Below are 22,469 nucleotides of genomic sequence, written 5' to 3'. Positions count from 1 at the left end.
TTCGACAGAGGAGCACAATGAAAGGAGAAAAGCTGCAGGGAAGATGACGGAGCGCTGTTTAGATGTATTTTCAACCTGGACAATGTGTCCAAGGCCTTCAAGAAGGACTACAAGTTTGTCCCACTGCAGTTCATGTGTGTGACGACCCACTCACACACACACACACACACACACACACACACCGATACACAGAAGACAATAAATCAGTCACCGCCCGCCGGGCTCAATGGGAGGAAGTTACATCATCGACACCTATTGACACCCATGCAATCAGTGCAGAGCAGAGGTGTAATTAGCATCAATCCCGCCTGCTGATAGGCCGGCTGTCACTGCACACTTTTCATTGACTAAAACTTTAACACGGTAATTATGTTCTTATTTTAGTCTGTTATTGTCGATGTGTCTGGAAGGCACCTATAAATAAAATTAATTACAATTAGAATTATGGTTTTCAGACTTTTAGTTCAAACAGGATGTGTTTGACTAAATATTGTACAAACTAAGAACGACATTTGAGACTAAACTAGTCCCTATGCAGGCCACACACACACACACACACACACACACACACACCTGCAGCCCACGCTGTGCAGGTGATGCTGAGGTCAGTTAAGCCTGCAGAGATCCTAACATTCCCAACAGAACAGATGTACCCAAAACAAAGTCGACACAACTGTTCCACGATAAAAGGTCAGCGTGTCACACTGACTTCCTGGCCGAGTCCGTTCCTTTCCTTGGGACACTGGATCAATTTGAATGAATAGTTATTAACATATACATAGTATATACATAGAAGCTGATATACCCACAGAGATGCTTGTTTACAGGATGGACAGGATAAGCCATAAGGAGCCGTACCCCCTCCCAGAACAAGACCCAGTAACCAAGAAACAGTTTCTTGATGAAGATGAAGGTCCCGATATGATCCACACCTAGTGGCCTAAAACGCCCGGCAGCACCCGGCAGACCTTGGGTTAACCCACGGTCTTGATCAAGAAGGACAGGAAATTGGGACAGGGAGTCCAGCAGAGTCCAGGACCAGCATCTCAGATCTCTGTCTAGAAGACCACAGTTCAGAGCTCAGACTCTCGCCAGATCTTTGAAGAGAGAATATCACATGACAGATCTGCTCAAATGAATAAAGACTTTTATTTCTATAGGTCGTCTGATAAATCACAGTATTTAGGTCTCATGGGAAGGAGGAACAAACCTCACTGTGTCCGTGTTCCAGCAGGAACACTGTGTTCAGAGTACACCTGTATTACTGCAGAGTCCCTTCCTCTTATCAGCGCCTTGCAAAAGGCCTTTTTCCTACCTATTTTGTTGCATAACAACATGGAATCTATTTGTTTTTGAAACCCCTAAATCCGATCTGGTGCTACCAGTTACCTTCAGGAGTTAGTGCAAACTGTCACATGATCTATCGGATCCGAACGATATGGCACCACAGCAAACATGCCGAATTAAAAATAAGGAAACATGTTTGGAGTTTGCAAAAAAATCCCTGTTTCTACCACCTACGACTACAACAAAGTTAAAGAACACTTCAACCTTCCCTCAAAGTTCACTTTTATTATTGTACTTCAAGTAAAAGAAGTCTTTTAAAGCTGGTTATTCTCTTGTTACAAAACCAACAAGGTTCCATTAAAACTAAATTATGACTCATGTGTGAACTGCATGCCAAATTAATTTGGAGCCCACGAGGACAAATTTGCCTCCTAATTGCTAATTGTTAAAGCAAAGCAAGCTGTTTTTTTTATTTGGTACATTTAAATTTCAGGTGGAAGCACAATGTGCTTCCAAAAAGACGTTTGAGACTCCAAATGTGTTTCTTTAAAACTTTGGCAGCCAATGGCTGTTTTTGTTTTCGCTTCACCAATTTTGACTATTTTATGGGCTATCGATCACATATCATGCTAATAAAAATCTCTTGTTTTCAAGGTAATGCTAATGTGTTTTTAGAGCTTTTGGTGTTAAATGCCTGAAGCTGGAGCCTTACAATAAAGAAATTAAATAATAAAAGAGTCAAAATGAGACTTGGGTGGTCCTTCTATCGTTTCAAGTAGAAAACACGATTGATAGAAACGTTCAAAGAGCCACGTCGGCGGCCGTGAGGAAGTTTGAATGTGTGCAGATATAATATAATATACATAAAATGACAATAAAAGCACAACTCGGCACATCATCAAGGTTTCGAGGGGGCATTTTCATCATAGAAAATGGTTGGATTCAATTAAAAATGATTTATATTATATACAGGTGATGCGAAGATAACATTGAAAAAATTGGCTATTTTTTTACATTATCCATATTTTAATTTGTATCTTGTGGCTGCTCTGTGGTTGCTCATGCGTTGAGCAGCACATTGTGCTCCCACCTGGAGTGAAATGTGCTAAAAAAAACATCTTGCTTTGCTTTAAAAATGAGTAATTAGGAGGCAAATTTGTCCTCGTGGGCTCTAAATTAATTTGGCATGCACTTAAAACATCAGTCATAATTTCGTTTTTAATGAAAACTCAACTCCTGGTGTTCTCCAGCACGGTTTTGTAAGAATATAATAACAGGGTGAACCAGTGAAATATTAAAAATAAAAATGCCATAATAAATAAAAATAATGAAAAAGATGAAGACTTATATTTAGAAACAAGGCCGGAGGGAACGTGTTGAAACATTTCTGCACAAAGCAGAGAAACAAGGCAACACTACCTTTGCATTAAAACGTCATGAATCAGCATGTTCATCCAGCAGGTGTGCAGGGAACAAAGTCAGCACCCAAATCCTCTCCAAAAAACCACATCAGCAGTTAAACCTGAACCATCGCACGTGTCAGAAACGTGATCCGAAATATGAAATAATACAAGCTCAATGAACCCACATAAAGTTTCATTCCTAACACATCATACTGCAAGAATATATAAGATATCTCTCATCACCTGCTTCTCTAAGTAAGGTCCATCACTGCTGTTTGGCTAAACAACCCCCCCATTACAGCCACTTACACGTTATCTTCCAGGAAAAATGCACAAAAAGGGTGATTTGGTATCGTGCACACGGCCGAAATGCACTTTGATTCAAATAATTGGCTTTTGGAGCTGCATGTGTGATGAGTCAGCGGTTAAATAAGTCTTTGTTACTGGAATAACTCTCCCGATATGAAACACATGCAGCAGCAAAACAAATCCCAAAATTAGCGTGTAAATTGCGCCACTTTCAGCCAATCATCCGATAGCCTTCGCAATGTGATCCCGTCTGGACAACAAGACGTGTACTTATTATCGTAACTACGTTAAAGGAGGCTGATGTCGATCTGTTTCTCAAGGGAATTTGTAGATTGCTATTCATCTTTTTTTTTTGCATCAGGCTTAAAGGTTAGGCATGTAGGAAAAGAACGGAGCTGAGAGAGGGGGGCAATTACGAGCAACTACGTTATAATTAATTGTGCACTTTGACCCCAGCAAGGTGCCGCATAAAAGGAAGTGGTTTCTAAATATGACTACATTAAGCTAATTGCACTATTATCTAATCCTCAATGCATAACTGATATGTCGCTCTAATGCCCTGAACCCCATCGCTGAGGAAAATGTCATTTGAAACGTGGGAGAATCTGCACAGCGCTTCTTATCTCAAGCATTTCTGATTCCAGATAGAAGATGTCATCGTTCTGCGTCTTTGGGGAATGGCTTTATTTACGGCCTGATCCTGAGATGCATTAGCGTGGTAATCTGTTTGATACGAGTTATAATGGGTCTCAGATTGCCTCATCATGATCCTGAACGAGGAAGATAAGGTATCTGATATGTGAGGCTTTACCCTGATAGACGGAGTTCAGGGACACTCTCAGCACAGTTTGCCTTGAATTCACAAAGACGGACCAACAAGTCAATGACAGCCTATCTGTGCAGATATACCTCTTTTAAAAGCAATCAGGTTACCGGTTGGTTTCTTCTACTACTTTAACTGAACCATAGGAGTATCATCTGGAGTTATTCAACCAAAGATCCCTCAACGGCCTCCCATCGAAGAATCAATTGTGTGAACCTGATAACTCAGTCAGCAGGAGTTTTGCTATTGCTTGTGGCTGCCCAACATTATTTTAAATAAAGATTTTTGGAATTAGAAGCACCAAGGTTGGGTAGAAAGGACGATGATACACCAAGCTGCTGATACACTTCAAACCCATACAGTTACACTGTAGAGAATTTGCTTGAATCCAACCAAAATCCAATCAGGACGATGGTTTCCGGAAGATTTTTTACTTCAAAATCTCAATTTCCTGACTTCTTTGTGTTCTTAACCGGATGCATTTTTGGCTACACAACATTTTAGTATACAAGAGGACACAAAAAAACTATTTAGTGGCTTTAAAAGATCAGCGCCATCTCTTACCACGTTCCAGAAGAGAGGGTTGAAAACGATGGCCATCACAGCAATGCAAAAGCTGGAGTCGTGAACGTTGATGTATTTTAGGAGGCCTTCCATCACCGACACATCCATCTAAAAGAATATGTGGATAAATACACAGAAAGAACAGTTTCAAAGAAAAGTTGGATCGTTGAAAAAGGTATATATATATATATATATATATATATATTAAAAAGGTGTTAAAATAGGAACGTTTCCATCCAAATGTATTTTAACATTTTGAGCAAAAGTCTGCAAACGTCAATGGAAGGTAATGCGTGTCCTCCGTCCTTTACTGGTGTGTGAGAACGCAGTTGAGTGAGTTTATCAGGATAAATAGTTCAACTAATCCTGAAGTCGGGCTCCGTTACACCATGAGAACCACTAAGCCCAGAAGAAGATGACGCAACGACATGATGCAACTGAAATATCTAAAACCATATAGAAAAACATGACAATGAAATATGACATTTATGTTTGTTGCATGTGTGTTTATAAGAAGTGGGCGTCGTCATGGATACATCACTCATTGGGTTTTTTTTTGTGTTTTTCTCTGCCACAATGTTTAATCCCTTCAACTGAACTGTTTCCATTTTGCTTTTATTAATAAATTAAGATATTTCAAGTTGAGTTTTGCTAATGCAACACATCCGAATACGATTTTACACACTTACACCCTTCCGGCTACGGATTCTGCCCCGTGTTGTTTTCCACGTTTTAGTTCAATTGTTGGAAGTAAATAGAGCCACATCTTTCCTGACCCTTTTGATAGGATTTTTTTTATTTTTTTTTATGAGGTTTGGGGTTTTAGTTCTTCAAAAGACACGTGCTACACACCGCCTGAAAAAAAACACACATCTGCTCTAATTTGGACAATGTGTTCTTGCCTAAATGTCTGCCTTGGCCAATTACCACATAATACAACTGCCCTTTTACTGCTGTATCAAATCACAGTGGTGGGCTTTCATACAATATTGTCATTTTCAAGAATGGGAGGGTGAATGTGGCTTTTTTTTTAAATGACAGCACGGCACATGATGTAAGACTGTATTCTGATGACGTGGACGACGCTGCTTCTCTGGGACGCTGTGGCCTTTTATGCTGACGTCTGACATGAGACCAACAAAGTGTGTTTTATTTGCTTCATATCACAGAGTTTGGGGGGCCGCGAGGGCAAAACAGCCACAAGTGGTTAATATCGTCTTACAGTTTGATGGGTCACGTCTCTCTTTTTCAGAAGAAGCTGTTTTATTTTCTTTTTTTTTATAGCAATAACAAGCTGGCTCAAAAAAAACAGTGAATCATTGAGATTTTGTGTGTCAAATTAGAGGCCTTGTGAACAGTGAACAACTGTGGTGAGATACTGATCTCAGAGCTGTTTTTCAGTAACACATGCTGCCACAAGGTTGACCTGTAGAGTTGAATGACCTCAAGTAAACAAAGACATTTCAATGTGAACTGAATTAATGTGAATAAATAATAATGTAAAGCACTCACGGGACTGTTTTTCAACGCATCTGCAAGCAGGTTGACTTAAAATGTGCGTAAGTCAAAATAAAAGCCGTGCTTTTATTTTGAAAGATCGGTTCCGTGTGTTTTCCGGCTGTCACGAGCTCAGTCAGCACAACGAGACGTGTTCAGGGTCAGTCGGTTAAACCGGGACCTTTCGCTGCTTCGCCTGAGCGGTGAGACCGACTCACGTGAACGTGAGACGGGCAGAACCGTTTCCCGTGTTTACCTTCGAGTAGTCGACGTTGTTGAGTCCTCCGCAGCAGTCCAGCAGCGGCACCGGATGCGCTTTTCCAGCTGGATTCTGGTCCCGAACCGCGTCCGCGTCCCTCATACACGCCCGGTGGAGGCCGGCGGACCGCCAGCCGTCATCTGCGTCCCTCAAAGATAACCGATATTACACAATATTGAGGCCAAAGTTCTTGTTTTTCAGTGAAAGAAGGGTGCCATTGCTGTGGTTGATAACCTTTAACCCCTCAACCTCAATGCATCCTGGGAAATGTAGTGCACAGTTCACTCGAGAGCAATTAGATCTCTAGCTCACACAGGAAGCCCATATTATGGGAGTTTAAAGCGTAAACCTGTTGCTACACAATAATCTATTGGATTTAATTCCCCTGCATTAGTTAAAATATGATTAATCTGATGTGTAGTAAATTAATATTATGTTCCTCTGCAGCGACATCTACTGGCTGAATCAAATCCAACTCTGTTATGAAGTGTAAATAAAAAGATTTTTATTTATTTATTGTATTTTTTTATTTTATATATATATATATTGTGTGTGTGTGTGTGTGTTTTAATACTCATAATTTCCTCTTCCCTGCCTTTTCATTTAGATTTTTTTATTATCTTTTTAATTTTAATTTCCCTCCTCCTTTCTTTTTACCTCCTCTTCTCCCTTTTTCTTCTCTTCTTGCATTGTATTGCTTTTCTATACTCATTTTATCATTCTCCTTATTTGGTCCTTTCCTGTTATTAGTCTACTATTATTCACTGCCTCATGTTTGTTTTCCTTCTCTCCTCTTCTACTATCTTAATCATTCCCCTCCCATTCGTTTCCCATTATTCTGATCTTTTCTTCACCTTCCCTCCCATCGACTCTTGTATCCCCTGCTGTTTGTTTGGAGTCCATCCGCTAAGCAGAAGATGCCCCATGCGGTGGGAGACATGGAAGGCTCCCTGACCGAGGACGCCGCCCGTTCATCAGCCTGCAGGCGGCCGGAGGCGAGGACTCTCATCGTCCAATCAAACGAGCATGACATCCACCCAGCAGATGGAGATTATCTAATAATTGAGACTCTCTCTCCTCGCCTCGTCTCTTCTTTTCCTCTCGTTTCCTCCCGATGTTAGTTAGTTGACTTTACTGTTCAAGCCCTCTGCTTTGCTGTCCTCGAAGCCTTTATTGAAACTCTTTTTTTAATTCACCTTGAAATATATCCCTGAGAGGACATCGATATGGTTTGAATATAACATCAGTGTGTAGGTTGAGTAGTAAGGAAAAAAAGAAAATGGACAAAACTGCATTTAAAGTATAAATATTGCATGAAAGCATAAACTGTGCTTTTGCACTATTTTACACATTTTATTGCTAATTTAAGCGTAACCGCTGGTTCATATACTTAGCTTTAGTGCATACCAGAAAAACAATCATTTCCAGTAAATTAGAGTCAACATTTGCTTAGCTTAGCATAAAGTTTGGACCCTCATAATCATAACATCTTTGACCTCTGACCTCCCTGTGCATGCAGCTCTGTTTGTAGTGGAAGGGAGAGAAAATTCATCAATGCATTTAAAACAAAACATCTGTATAACTCCTTTAATGTGTTTATTTGTTCATGCAGGACCAAAAGCACACACACACACACACAAACACACACACACACACACACACACACACACACTGTTCAATTAAACATTCAGGCAGCCGACCGTGTTTACTTTTCCGTGGATTACACAGTTAGTGTGTGTGTGCGTTGTGTGTTTTCATACACACAATCAAGCGCACACACACACACACACACCAGTATTGGCACTGAATGTTATTGAAAAAGAAATAAAAGGAGGCTTAAACAAGCAGAGGGGAATAAAGGCCTGTTGATCCCGGCTGCACACCGTTGTGTTCAGCAGAAACACAATCAAGTCGTTGTCGACGTGCCGTCACGAGTAAACAAGTCTGTTACTCAATCAGCAGGTTGGAAACCCGGGTTAACTGGCAGTAGGGCATGCATATATATCCATCCATCGTCTACCGCTTATCCTGTATTCAGGGATGCGGGGGATGCATATATATATATATATATATATATATATATATATATATACTGTATATACAGAAAACAATATCATAAAAGTATCGGAGTCTGTGTGTGTGAGGGTCCTCAGTCATCCGGATCATGGTGGTGTTTTAAAAACCTGATCGTGGGCACCTGTCATCCTCCTCAGACCTTCAGTCCTAGGGAGCCTCTTGAAAAGACTGAAGTGAGTCCTGCTGCCCACGATCACGTTTCAGTATCACCGGCGTCCTCGTGGAAAACATACAAAATGACACATAAAAGCATCCGACACGTGCATGTGCACATGGAGTTCAGCAGCACCACGCCGTCACTTCCTCTCCTGTTAAAGTCAGACAACAACAAGCGTGGAGGCTCGACGCTTTCCCACAATCCCCCTGTGTCCCCGTGAACGCGTTGAATCACCAGAGGAAGGATGGAAAAATAAGCCCGACGTTATTAAAAGACAACAAACAAGCAGCTCTCATGAAGGAAGCGTGTGGAGACGGAGAGGTGAAAGGTAAACCGGTTAGAGCCGACAACGTGACCCATGAATTCATCATTCTGTTCAAATTCAAATGAGTTGTTGATTTTAGACCCACGGCCGCATGTAGACCGTGTAATGAAGCTCCAGCTTGCCTTTTGATTTCTTCGTGGGAACATTAGGGGGTCAACCGGATATGAAAGCTGAACATTTCTATCAGAAGCAGCTCATTGTGGTTTTTAGACACCAAATGTTGGGATTTTAAAGGGCTTAGAACATGATGGATGATGGATGTATGATCCAAAGCATTCATCAGACAGATTTAGTGCAACATTTAACCATTTTTGGCCACTCAGAAACTTTTGATATTGTCTCAAATTCTTGCTCTTATACAACTGGATCATTATATCTCTTCAGGCAGCTTTTCAAATAAAACATGTCATGCATGTTATCAAACTTACAAGCATTTATATTCATATTTTGGTATATATTTATATACATATCTTCATATCTATACAAAAATTGCTGCTAAACTGCACAGATTGTGAATTCTTTATTTTACATATTTTACACATTTATACCTTTAGTTTTGAGTATTTGTATTCTTTATTTTGTATTTTCGTGTACTGGAGGTCACTGTGTGAAGGGAAACTGTGTAATAAGGATTTCATTGTGTCTCAGTGTGAACTATGTTTCTACTCAATGTGTGACAAATCCACGTATTGAAACAGTAGAATCTAATGTAAACTGTGGATAGAAAACGCTGCTTCACCCTAAAAGGGCCGCGAGCCAACGAGGTCGGGAACCGTCTCGACTCCAGACTGGAACAGAAGCTCTCGTGTTCACATCTTCCTGCTAAGCTCCTCCCACTGGAGCTCGGTGTGTCAACATGAAATAAAAATGGCTCCAAAGCAGAGATAAGACGTTGATTGAGCTGATGTTATGCTGCTTTGGATTGATGACCATTTGCGTTAATAACGCTGAGTCATGATTTAGGGACGGATGGATTTTTAAAACAGGAGGTGACATAATCATCTGATGGCTGAAACATTCATGGTCACAGGATACATAAGGGATAGGTCATTTGTTTAGTGTGTGTGTGTGTGTGTGTGTGTGTGTGTGTGTGTGTGTGTGTGTGTGTGTGTGTGTGTGTGTGTGTGTGATGTCCTCACCTGTACTCTGAGTTCAACTGTCTTTTTCCACTGTGAATGTGTCGTACAGACAGTTGGTGGGATTATGTAACTGAAGAGACCCCCAGAAGAACAAAGCTGCTGCTGCCAGTAAGAACAGCTGGCAGGAGAATGAAGTGTTGATGGAAGAAGATTAAATGTACGATGGAAACAGAACTCTATATTTATGAATCTGAAATGACTGAGTTTGTTTGGGGGTCATCTTTGAAACTGTTTTTGGTAAACTAGACAAAATTAACGAAGAGCTGCTGGACTTATACAACGTTATGGAGCTAAATATATCAGTTGGTGGAGACCAAAACTGAGCTAAAAGAAGAGTATTTATTAGAACAGATCATATCTGCTGGATGTGCTACAGATAATATGTATGTTCTTTCACTTCCTACGGCCCAAAACCATCAATTAACATGATTTAATATTCAACCAAATCACCGTCAGGATAGTCTGACTTTCATACAGCAGAATGAAAACCAAAAGTCCAAATATTATGATTCCCTCCTCTGTATTATCACAGATGTTGGCCAAATTCAAACATGGGCTCCACCTGCGGTTTGAAATGGACCATGAGATTATTTCTGATGATATAACTCTTCAATAAAGCATCCCCTTCCATTCATAATCCACATTTAGCATCATAAATCTAATTTCCCAGCTACCTTTCCATCCATTGCGACCAATCATCCATTCCATCATCCATCCGTCTTCCATCTGCAACCTGTTATGTAACCTAACATGAGCTGCAGCTTATTTCCACTCTGTTTTGCCATCATGGGCTTCGGCTGGTTTAACTGGTCCCAGTTGGCCGGTTCATCGTCAGATACAGAGTCAAACACCAGCGGGCAGGAAATTGATAAGCATCGCCAATGTATCAGGAAATAATGGAGATCATCCTCTTTGTTTACGTCTATAAACCTGCTGTCGTCAGCTCCACTGAATAAGCACGGGTGATGAAGATGACGATGATGATGCATTCTCCTAAAACTGGTGTTTTTACACGCTTGTTGTCCTCCAGGCTGCAGCAGTTTACACAGAGGCCATTTACCAATTCACTTAAGAGAACACATTCATCCCGACGTCGTCGTAGCGTGGCTGCAGCTCCGAGTCATAATTGCCGACGTAATATGTTTTGTTTTCCGAGACGTGATCGTGTGTGTATATATATTCAGTGGTTTTCTTGTGATTACGCAAATCAAGCTGGTGACGTTTAGTGATGGACGGTGTTGTTTGGGAGGCGATGCACATGCAGCACACTGCTGTTGGTAAAGTCAACAGAGAAAGCTTTGTTAATGTGCTGCTGCATTCCCTTGTTTGTCAACGGGATCATTAAGACGATAATTTGCATGAAAAAAGAAGAAATAATTCAAAAGGACTGGGATGAAAGAGAATGCTCCGATCCTCAAACATGTGCGTCAGCCTGAGAAATGAGAATGATTTTCACATTTTCTCATTAGGAGTCTTTTTAGATAACTCATGTCAACATACATGTGATGTCTTTGCCCTTTTTCATCCTCATCATGTGTAGTTAGAGTGGCAGAACAATAGATCAGAAGGAAACGTGGATCTTGAATAATTCATTTGTGTTACGTGAAACGTTTCCGACTTCCTGCTCGATGCCAAAGAATCGACTAACTTTTGAGCATTGTGAAGCATTTAGCAGATAAAGTTCTCAGATAAATCCCTCAGGCGGTGGTGGAGACCAAAACAGAGCTTAAAGAGTGAATATCGGGAAAGAACGTCGTTTCAGGAAATTACATGCATCGGTTCTTTTCAAAATAAACTTCTGCATTGACAGGAAACGTCTCAGCTGCAGCGTCTTTAAAAGGATATACCTCCATCGTAGCTTTGCTTCGGTTCGGAACTGAAAATGAGTACGTTTGTTATTTATGCGTGTTAAATTTGCAGAATAAGTGAAGTATATAAATGATGTAACTAAAAGTGACGACAAATAAGTCAACGCTGACTTGGTTTCACATCGGACATAAACACTGGTCACCTGGGTGAAGGTACTGTGTTTGTTTGACCCACCTGACCTCATCCTCCTCACCTCTTCCCATCCGTCTCCTCCCTCCTCCCCCGTCATTACGTTTAAATGAAGCGAGCTGCCATTGAGCTGCATATGCAAACAAAGACGATCAATAGAGCAGATTGATGGGAAATGACCAGAATGTGGGATCATTCGTCTTCTACATGTTTAATAAATCGCCTCTCAGCCATGAATGAACTATTAAAAGATCTGCAGTTGATCTCTGCAGTCCTAAAATATGCCTTGACATTTAAACATGTAAAGGGTGAAACCTTACAGAATATAATCTTCCATTAAGACCAAAGGTGCCAGAATAAGACACTTCAATTTCCCTTATCTTTTTTTTCCTTGTCACCACATGAAACATGCGTCATCTCTCTGTGGGAGACTCTCCCGCCGCCCGGGGATGTGAGATTAACATGGGTTTTTTGATCATAGTAATTTTATGAGTCTGTCAACGAGAGGAGGCCTCGGTTTGCTGTGACGGAGGACTTCATTTTGGCTGCCAGTAAGTAAGTCAAGGAGGAGAAATGAGTCACAGCGAGCACGTCGAGATCCAGCCGATGAAGCTCGGCCTGCAAGCTCAAGTGGTTTTCATTCGCAGACGCAAAAATACAGAATGATTACTTAAAACCTGCATTGTCTACAACGCCATATTAGAGCCTCCGTAACGGAAGCCAAGAGAGGGGGGCAAGATTCCGGAAAAAAAGTCGCAATTTGTGAATTTATAAAGTGACAAACTTGACAAAAGTTTATTACGATGCTAATAGCCGACATCTATGCTAGCTAACGTCCCATGAATGTACGTTTATGTTTGTTATGAATCATCCCAACGTGTGACATCACCTCGTTAAGGTCCTTAGGGTGATGATGTTGATGCTTATTGTTGCTTTTATTCATATGAGGACAGACTGTCATCTTATGGGTGTTTATTGATCGGGGCGGTTGGGCTAAGATGCTAGCGGTAGCTTTCACTTGTTGTCATAGCAACGGCAAACATCCAGTGTTAGCGGAACCAAGCAACTTGTTTATATCGGATTTATATATGAATAATCTTGCATCCTTTTTCCCCGGAATATTGCCCCCTCTCTCAGGTCCATTTTTGTTCCTAAGTCATAATGTTCCTTATATCCTACCTCTGTTTCCTCTTTTCCAACTCGCTGACCTTTTCAATCACACATTAGAGAAAAAATGTCTTTTCCTCACGATACTTCCTTCTTGCCTTTTTCTAGCACACATTATAAAATACAGTGTTCCATGGGCCTGGAAATGGACACACACACACACACACACACACACACACACACACACACACGGCTAACACACACACACACGGCTAACACACATTGCACACAAACATACACTTTGTCTGGATTATGCAAAGTGTGATATCGTGCACCAACAGTTCTGTTCCTTCCCCATTGAAGCTACTTTAGAAAATGCCGATAAACTAAATGTACGCACGTTCACCGACGTCAGCGGTGACTCAGCACATATTGTGTGTGTGTCGTGTGTGTTCATTGGACGAGTGTGCAATGGTTGTCTTTAGGGGGTTTACGTCTCTGCAGGCGGAAGTAGAAGGTGTGCAGAGCTGCCATTGTGCTGCTGCACAGCGAGGGACTCATCATCATCCATTAGATGCGTCGCTAGAGTGCAACACAAACTAATACACCATGAGTTTGGAGGATACTGAGCCTGCGGATGGACAGTGCAGAGGTGGGCGAGGTAAACTACCGGATGTTTGGGTAGATTATTTTTTGGTTTTCTCAGTCCACGTGTAATTTATCTCATGTTGTGAATCCAAACACGCCGCGTAAAAGGAAAAGCTACACACCTTTCTGAGCCGTTCAAAAAAAGAGATTTACAGCGGATTATTAACTTAGAATGAATAGAAATTCAGTCCTTGTTGATTTGTGTGTGTATTATACAGGCTGTAATCAACAAGGAGTGAAGAGGCTGTAATCAACAAGATAAATGGATTGTAGAGATTGTCTGAGTCCACCACGAGCAATTAAAACTGTCTAGACGTAAAGATAAATACATAGCATATATATTGTAGAAAGAAAAACAGGCCATAAATAGTATCTAAAATGTGTTGAATTTCATGAAAATCTTAAGCATCATAGATTATAGTGCAGAAGGGACTACAATCATGTCAATGCGTTAGTTGCAGAAGGGATTGTTGTCATCGGTGGTCATATAGTCCCTTTGTGGTTGCGTGGCAACTATTCTGGGCAGCTTTGGTAACCATTAGGATTTAAATTCAGAAGCCTGTTCAGCTTCTCAGCGTGAAGACCTGATCTTAAAGATAACAAATGACATGTGGCAGCATGAGGTCATTTCATCACCCAGGCGTCTCGGGGCTGTTACGATGATGTTTTCATATCCAGAGAAAATCTTTGGGATTTTTGCAGATTTGAGTGAAAAACAGAAAAATGCAAAATGCAAAAAAATTGATGTGGGCTGTAGTCATTACAGCAAAGGAACACATTGCAGTTTTTTCTTTTGATCAGATTTAACCTTGTTCAACAACCTCCGTGTGCTGGTTTCAGAAAGGTAGCCACCTCCTGTCTGCACCAGTCAGCTATCATCTCCACCACCAACACCTGACCTTCAGAGATTGACCTTTTGTTATTGTCACCGTTGGCTCTGTCCTTCTCAGACATAAGTGGTGTTCAGAGGACAGCATGCTGGACAAAACGTCCAGCCACCCTTGTGAAGATAAATACCAGCATTAAGAGAAACACGAGAAAGGAAAAACAAGACGAAGAGGGAGGGAAAAAAGCTTTTACATAACCCGACATGAGCCACCCCATCATCACCCTGATTACTTAAAACGAGGTCTGAATCACATGTTGAAGACACACATTGCTGCACTCGAGAGAAACCTGTTGCATAACGCAACGTGAATCACGGTGCTGATGAGAACGCCCACATCTGCCAGGTGTGTTCGTCCAACTCAGATGCTTAATGATGCACTCTCGTTAATTGCAAAAGTTTGGAAAGCTAGTATATAAATAATTTATAGTAAGTCAAACTTAAATTCAACAGGATATTTGCAGGAATTTACTCTTAAAAGGCCCCGATCCAAGGAGACCCAAAGTTACCTCTTGAAATTGTAGACAAGGTGCCTTTTAAAATACTTCCAACTCTGCTAAGTATTTGAAATTCTGCTCCTGAGGACAACCTGCTTGTGATCAATAGTTTCTGCTGCCTGAAGCAAGTGGACAGAAACCTGCAATGCACCCTGGTATTTATGCCAAAAGAGGACCTGGAATAACAGATTGCCCTGAACTCCATCCCTTACATCGTGATCAACCGTCTCCGATGGGAGCGGTGATCGGGCTGCAGCACTGCACTCATACCCAGACTGTCGAGTCTCTCAGACAAAGGCTTTTGTTCCTTTCATTGCAATTACATCACAGCATAATCTGTTCATGCTACTGTAGAAATGGGAGAATGTTAGAAAGAAATATTATATAAGGTAATTGGCATACCTTTTTAAATGTCTTGTTGTGGGAACTCTAAGCGACAGTATTAACAAAAACAAAGTAGGCCTTTTCATATTTTAAAAAAGGAAAAGAAAAGGATTATAACATGATTTTGTTACTGCTCTGTTTTCCTACAGGACCTGAAACCCCCATACAGGACCTGAACCCCCCCTACAGGACCTGAACCCCCCCTACAGGACCTGAAACACCCCCCTACAGGACCTGAAACCCCCATACATGACCTGAAACACCCCCCTACAGGACCTGAACCCCCCCTACAGGACCTGTAACCCCCCTACAGGAGCAAGGACGGATCAGGGGGGAGACTACAGTCGACAGCTGGCTGTGGTTTCCCCTTATAAACAAGGTCAATTGGGACACGGCCAATGAACGAGTGCTCCTGTCCTGGTTGCCTCATGGACGTGGGGAAGATCAGCCATCCTCCTCATCTGAGGAAGGACTCCCACCTCATCCTCCTTCATCACCACAACAAGACACTTCACTCCAGCAGCATTCATCAGAAGAGACGGCCAGTCAACCAGATGCTGAGTGCCGGGGAGTCTTAAGAAGTGTGCTGATTGCTGATGTGGAGCACCTGTGTGTTCAGGTGAGCAGAGTTGGCTGATGAGGGGGCCGACTGGCGGTGGGAAACTGTTTCACGGCCTTTTATTATTATATAACACCTCATACTTCTGTAGCTGATTGATCTGATTTCATTCACACTGAACTTGCTCTGTTACAGTCAATGCAGACTTATCTGCAGATGAGTCATAAACTGCATTATATGTGTGAATGATGAAAGTGTAAATTCTATGTTATATCTGTGGAAACAGAGAAATTAGTGTATTTCATTAGATAATTGACGACCAATACTCTCATCAATATTCAAGAGTTAAAAATAAAATCAAGTTATAGCAGCGAATGCATTATTTTAAACGGTAAACTTCCCTCCAAGTGAACACAAAGTAAAAAAAAAAAAAAAATTGAAGTTGAGATCAGACGAACAAAAATATCTAAAGACATAAAGTCTGAACTATAATAAACTACACTGAACTAAAACAAGCACTAACTTCTGATGCAAACCTCTGAAACCTGAACCTGAACCTTTACGAAAAGTGAAGCCAATGCTGAAGTGCCTTAAACCTGCATTCTCTCTGCTGGCCACCAGGGGGCGACTCCTCTCTGGTTGTATAGAAGTCTATGAGAAAATGGTCCTACTTCTCTCTGCTGGCCACCAGGGGGCGACTCCTCTCTGGTTGTATAGAAGTCTATGAGAAAATGGTCCTACTTCTCTCTGCTGGCCACCAGGGGGCGACTCCTCTCTGGTTGTATAGAAGTCTATGAGAAAATGGTCCTACTTCTCTCTGCTGGCCACCAGGGGGCGACTCCTCTCTGGTTGTATAGAAGTCTATGAGAAAATGGTCCTACTTCTCTCTGCTGGCCACCAGGGGGCGACTCCTCTCTGGTTGTATAGAAGTCTATGAGAAAATGGTCCTACTTCTCTCTGCTGGCCACCAGGGGGCGACTCCTCTCTGGTTGTATAGAAGTCTATGAGAAAATGGTCCTACTTCTCTCTGCTGGCCACCAGGGGGCGACTCCTCTCTGGTTGTATAGAAGTCTATGAGAAAATGGTCCTACTTCTCTCTGCTGGCCACCAGGGGGCGACTCCTCTCTGGTTGTATAGAATCTATGAGAAAATGGTCCTACTTCTCTCTTGATGTATTATCTCAGTAAACATTGTAAACATGAGTTTATGGTCTCAATCTCTAGTTTCAAGTCTTCTTCAATCCAGCATGATGTTCATTTAGTACATTATGGTCCATTTAGAGTCCACCAGACCAGAAAGCAGGGTTTGATTTGGGCAGCTCACTCACTCACTCATAATGTTCCAATTCTACATGCAACATCCGGCTGAAAAAAGTTTAGTTGCTCCAGGCAAAGCAAGTTTCTTTGTATAGCTCCGTCTCCATAGTAAAATGTACTTCAAAGTGCTTTACATAAGCCAGGAAGTTAGATAGCACGTCACCTAGCAAGACTGGCCCTGAACTGTCAGAAAGCTGCTGCCCACACAGCCTCCGAGCTACAGTCTGTTTGTAACATTAAGTATGATGTAAGTATCATTTTATATATATTATTATTTATTATATGTACTTACACACCAAGTGTACAGAAATCCTTTGGACTGTCATGACTAGTTCCAGTTTAGGATCCGGATGAATAACTGTAATGCTTCATAATGTCTTTACGTCATTTAAATCAACACGCTCTGCCTGTTTCCTGTCGACCAAACAGAACGGATAATTGCCTAGAAATGTATAAATTAGATCAACTCGCCGACGCCACGTGCTGCCTCAGCGCTGGAACTTATTTTGCATCTTCATTTTCATTATTTCCAACCGCCAACCGCCAAATATCGCAATAACCAGAGACCCCTATGAACTCATCTCTCATTTCCTCTGCTACCTCGAGGCCTCGGAAACATCTAAGACAACACGAGGACAATTAGAAGTGCTCGAAACACAAACTGGGCTGGTTTTTATGCATGTATCTGTCTCTAAACTGGAAAGTAGAAACAAAGTGGCAAATTTGCGAGTTTTTAATTACATACAGCCGATATAAACAAGTTGCTTGTTCCCGCTAACACCAGATGTTTGCCGTTGCTATGACAACAACCTCCCCTAATCAATAAACACCCATAAGATGACAATTTGGCCTCATGTCAATAAAACCAACAATAAGCATCAACATCATCACCCTAAGGACCGTAACGCTCTACATTTACCTTTACATCACGTTGTTCACATAAATGATTAAATACTAAAGATGAACTAGTAAGGAAAATAAACAGTCCACATGGAATCTTATTAGTCTCCTTTATTGTGGGTTTAATTAGCTCACTCATAATACTCTATTCTGATCTTTGCCTTGAACTCCTTCACTGTGTGGGCATATCTGTTTGTGGATGGGTATCTTTGGTATGTTTGTTGTGTGCGTGGGTGCAACGTAACAGCAGTAAGTGATGATCCGTGTGCACGTGCATCTCTTTGTCTGGAAAGCAGCTCGGGTTCTGCCATGTGCTCGCCCACGTTGATGTCTTGATCGTCTTGGCTTTTGGAGATTAACAATCAATACATCTGGTTCTGCGCTACACTTCCCTAATAGAAGGTGCATGGCCTCCCATCATGCAGCGGGTTCCCGCCGCGGAATCGAACCCCCTAGAGCCGCGAATCTTCCTGTTCATTCTGAACACAATTGAAGAAATTGTGCGGTACAACAAGAATGTCATGATTACATTTTTGTCACTAGAAGTCACCGACTGAGAAAACTGAAACCCCCGTACAGGACCTGAAACGCCCGTACAGGACCTGAAACGCCCCCTACAGGACCTGAAACCCCCGTACAGGACCTGAAACCCCCGTACAGGACCTGAAACGCCCGTACAGGACCTGAAACCCCCATACAGGACCTGAAACCCACGTACAGGACCTGAACCCCCCCTACAGAGCCTGAAACCCCCGTACAGAACCTGAAACCCACGTACAGGACCTGAACCCCTCCTACAGGACCTGAAACCCCCATACAGGACCTGAAACGCCCCCCTACAGGACCTGAAACCCCCGTACAGGACCTTAAACCCACGTACAGGACCTGAAACGCCCCCCCTACAGGACCTGAAACCCCTGTACAGGAATTGAAGAAATTGTGCGGTACAATAAGAACATCACGTTCTGAAACAGAAGAGTACATTTTTGTCACTAGAGGGCAAGGTCGGCTTCTAGAAGAGGTCTGAATTTAGGAGCCAAACTTGAGGTTTGAAAACGGTTTGAGCAGAAAAGAATAGAATAGAATCTGGCATTGCAGAGAAGAAGACAGTAAACAAGTAGAGGCAACATTGTGGCCTGCAGGCGGATGTGATGTCACCATCACAGAGAGAACAGCATGTACAGTAGCCGGACTCACACTCACGCTTCTGCTTCCACGTGTCTGGACCACGTGCCGCTCTGAACGGACCAGGCCATTATCGGGGGAACTAAAGGGTGTGGGTACATGGGGGTGCTGACAGGGCACCCCCCCCCCCCCCCCCCCCGCCTCATTCCTTCCCTACTTCCCAGAGCTGTCGATGAGTTCCGGCGTGCGGTGGAAACGGGAGAGGTCAGCACAGATGCACACATTAAGTCATCACATGAATCGTAAGTAGCTCATGCTTGCATTTAGTCTCTTCGTCTCTAATGAGGTCGCTAGCCCCCCACGCTGCTTCGGCGATATATACCCCGTTGCCATGGAAGCGGTGGCCATAGCGATGACTCTGCTGAGGACAGTGATGTTTGGCTTTGAAGACTTGCTGTTAGTCAATGGGTTCAGTTCATTCAGAATGAGTTCTCGGCAGCAATGAATGACAGCGAGAGAATGTGCAGTCTGAAATAAAAACCTGTCATATATCAGCAAATGGTATGAAAAACTAATTCATAGAGGAGGACATGCAAACTCCACACAGAAGGAACCCGAACACCACCATGCAGCCCATATAATATCATCATATAATCAGTTATGTGAAATAGACAAATCTTTGTCCAAAGACCAACCTATTGACCAAAAAAGACATTCTGAGTTAGTCTGCTGACAGATAAAGGAAGATCTGATGTCCTTTACTAGATGATTCAATGCCAGTTTAAAGGGTTTGATACTCAGATCTCACACAACCAAAAGCTTTGTCTTTCAAATAAATGACCAGTTCATCCTTCATAGCTCACAGGAACAACCAGCGAAACGCTGTCCTTGGAAAAAGGACAGAACAAACACCGCCAACGCGGCTCCGCTTGGTTTTCATTCACGAGGATTTTAAACCATTTCATACAAATTAAAAAAAAACTGTGGAAACTACATTTCCTGAAGATGGAAGTTTATCTTGACACGATGCAGACACGATGACACGATGCAGACACGATGACACGATGCATGGAAGCTGAGCTGAAAGATGCTGAAACGCTGCAACAAATCACAGCGTTGGATAATAATGAAGTCAATTCATCCAAACAATATTCCAACAAAGATCTGTCAACATAATGTGGATGGTTTACCTCACAATTAAATATACATTTTAATTTACATCAGACTTCTTCTATTTTATATCAACCTGCCTGATTTTTAAGAGTATATAAAATTTAAAGTATCATGTTTCAGTTACTTTGCTATCTTAAAATATTAAAAACAGCCATTTAAATGACAATATTTAATATTTATTTTCTAATAAACCCAGTCTCCCGTCCGGTACAACGAAGCCATCCGGGTTGATATTCTTCATATTCAAATGTGCAGACAGATGCAGACAGACAGATGCAGACAGACAGATGGAGACAGACAGATGGAGGGAAAGCTTTGGCTTTCTTCTCTGAGTGTTCTGGACTCGCTGATCTTTTGGAAACTAGTTGTGTGCCACGATGTCTCCGGCTGAACGCTGGAAACCGGACAGGAAATATGTGCTTCATATTCAGCGGCGTGATGGATACATGAATCACCGCGGTGAATATTTGGGAGGGTTAACAGGTTTTCTGTGTTCTCACAGGGTAATCCCTCACTGACTCATGTTACTGGAGAGTGACATCCGCACTGTGTGTGTGTGTGTGTGTGTGTGTGTGTGTGTGTGTGTGTGTGTGTGTGTGTGTGTGTGTGTTTGTGTACATCAGCATTAAAAAGAGCTGTGTCACTCTCTTAATGATACTCTCTTGAAATGTTCCAGTATTGGGGTTTGTTTGGTTTATTTCCTGTTTTATTTTGAAGTTCTGTACTTCCTGTATTTGTGTTTTCTGGCCTTCTTGACCGTCTGCCCCGCTCTGATTAGTTTCACCTTTCCCCTTTATGTTCTCCCCCCTTTATGTTCTTATGCCGTCCAAAATCACTCAAATATTATAAATCACCACTTCTTACTCATTATCCAGGTTATTATCTATGTAATGGATGGATCCTACTCTGGTTATTTTCTTTGCATCTTTAATAACGTCAAATCATGTTTATAATAATACATATATATATAATTTAAGTTTCCCTGGTGAGCAGTGATGCCAGATTTCTGTCTAGAGCTTTTATTGTGAAAGGGAAGATCGAAGCCCTTTCTTGTGTTTGGGATCCGACCTCCTGTACTTACACATATAGAGATCCTGCTTCATAGTCAGCTTCACACATGTCTGCCTGAAAACACAAAGATGAAGAGGAGGAAAAGGAGGAAGAGGAGGAGGAGGAGGACAGAGAAAAGGACAAAGAAGAAGGAGAAGACGAAGATGAAAGAAAATAAGATGAGACGAAGCCACTGATTCCTAAGAAAAACCACACACACAGAGTCTCTATCATCATGGGCCACCTGTACAGATGTTGCCATGACAACTGTCTATATTTACACTCGACGGCTGATGCAGAGTTGGAGAAGACAACTATAACACCTTATCATTACTTTGACATCTGCAGCCACATGAAGTGATTCACAGCGTCTGCCAGAAGCTCCTCTCGGCTCAGATGATTAAGGCGCCTCGTCCAGACCTGCACCTCCTCCAGACCTGCACCTCGTCCAGACCTGCACCTCGTCCAGACCTGCACTTTGTCCAGAGCTGCACTTTGTCTAGACCTGCACCTCGTCCAGACCTGCACCTCGTCCAGACCTGCACCTCGTCCAGAGCTGCACTTTGTCTAGACCTGCACCTCGTCCAGACCTGCACCTCGTCCAGACCTGCACTTTGTCTAGACCTGCACTTTGTCCAGACCTGCACCTCGTCCAGTCCTGCACCTCATCCAGTCCTGCACCTCCTCCAGACCTGCACCTCCTCCAGACCTGCACCTTTCTTTTGAAGCGGCCCTATTACGCCGTCGTAGATATCTGATGAAATTAAAAGAGACATATTTTTGCGCTCCTTTCATTTAATCCTGTTTTGTTGAAGTAAATGTACTTTCTGAAGCACCTTCTTAGACCAAAGCTCTGTTTCAAGCAAAATAGTGAAAAAATGAGAATAATGAAACTCCTTTCCCAACAAGTTTGCAAAGTGCTCTCTAAAACCAGAACACAACAACAGAATCATTTGTCTGATCTCAAAAGAAGCGTTTCACATTCAA

At 42.2% G+C, this 22,469-nt stretch overlaps 1 protein-coding gene across 1 annotated transcript in view; it reads right to left on the bottom strand.

Annotated features, from left to right (window-relative positions):
- Positions 1-6,386, bottom strand: part of pemt (phosphatidylethanolamine N-methyltransferase) — a 34,632-nt gene extending 28,246 nt beyond the window's left edge. Inside the window, exons 1-2 of the mRNA XM_084040441.1 lie at positions 6,140-6,386; positions 4,387-4,494 (exon numbers count right to left, since the gene is read on the bottom strand). Coding sequence (XP_083896567.1) covers positions 4,387-4,494; positions 6,140-6,244 — 213 coding nt within the window. The 5' untranslated portion in view covers positions 6,245-6,386. The remainder of the gene's footprint in view (positions 1-4,386; positions 4,495-6,139) is intronic.
- Between the last annotated feature and the right edge of the window lie 16,083 nt (positions 6,387-22,469).

The sequence above is a fragment of the Eutrigla gurnardus genome (genome assembly GCF_963514095.1).
Source record: "Eutrigla gurnardus genome assembly, chromosome: 22".
Taxonomy (NCBI): domain Eukaryota; kingdom Metazoa; phylum Chordata; class Actinopteri; order Perciformes; family Triglidae; genus Eutrigla; species Eutrigla gurnardus.
Note: the sequence above shows the minus strand (reverse complement) of the source record. Positions and strands in the feature narration are given on the sequence as shown.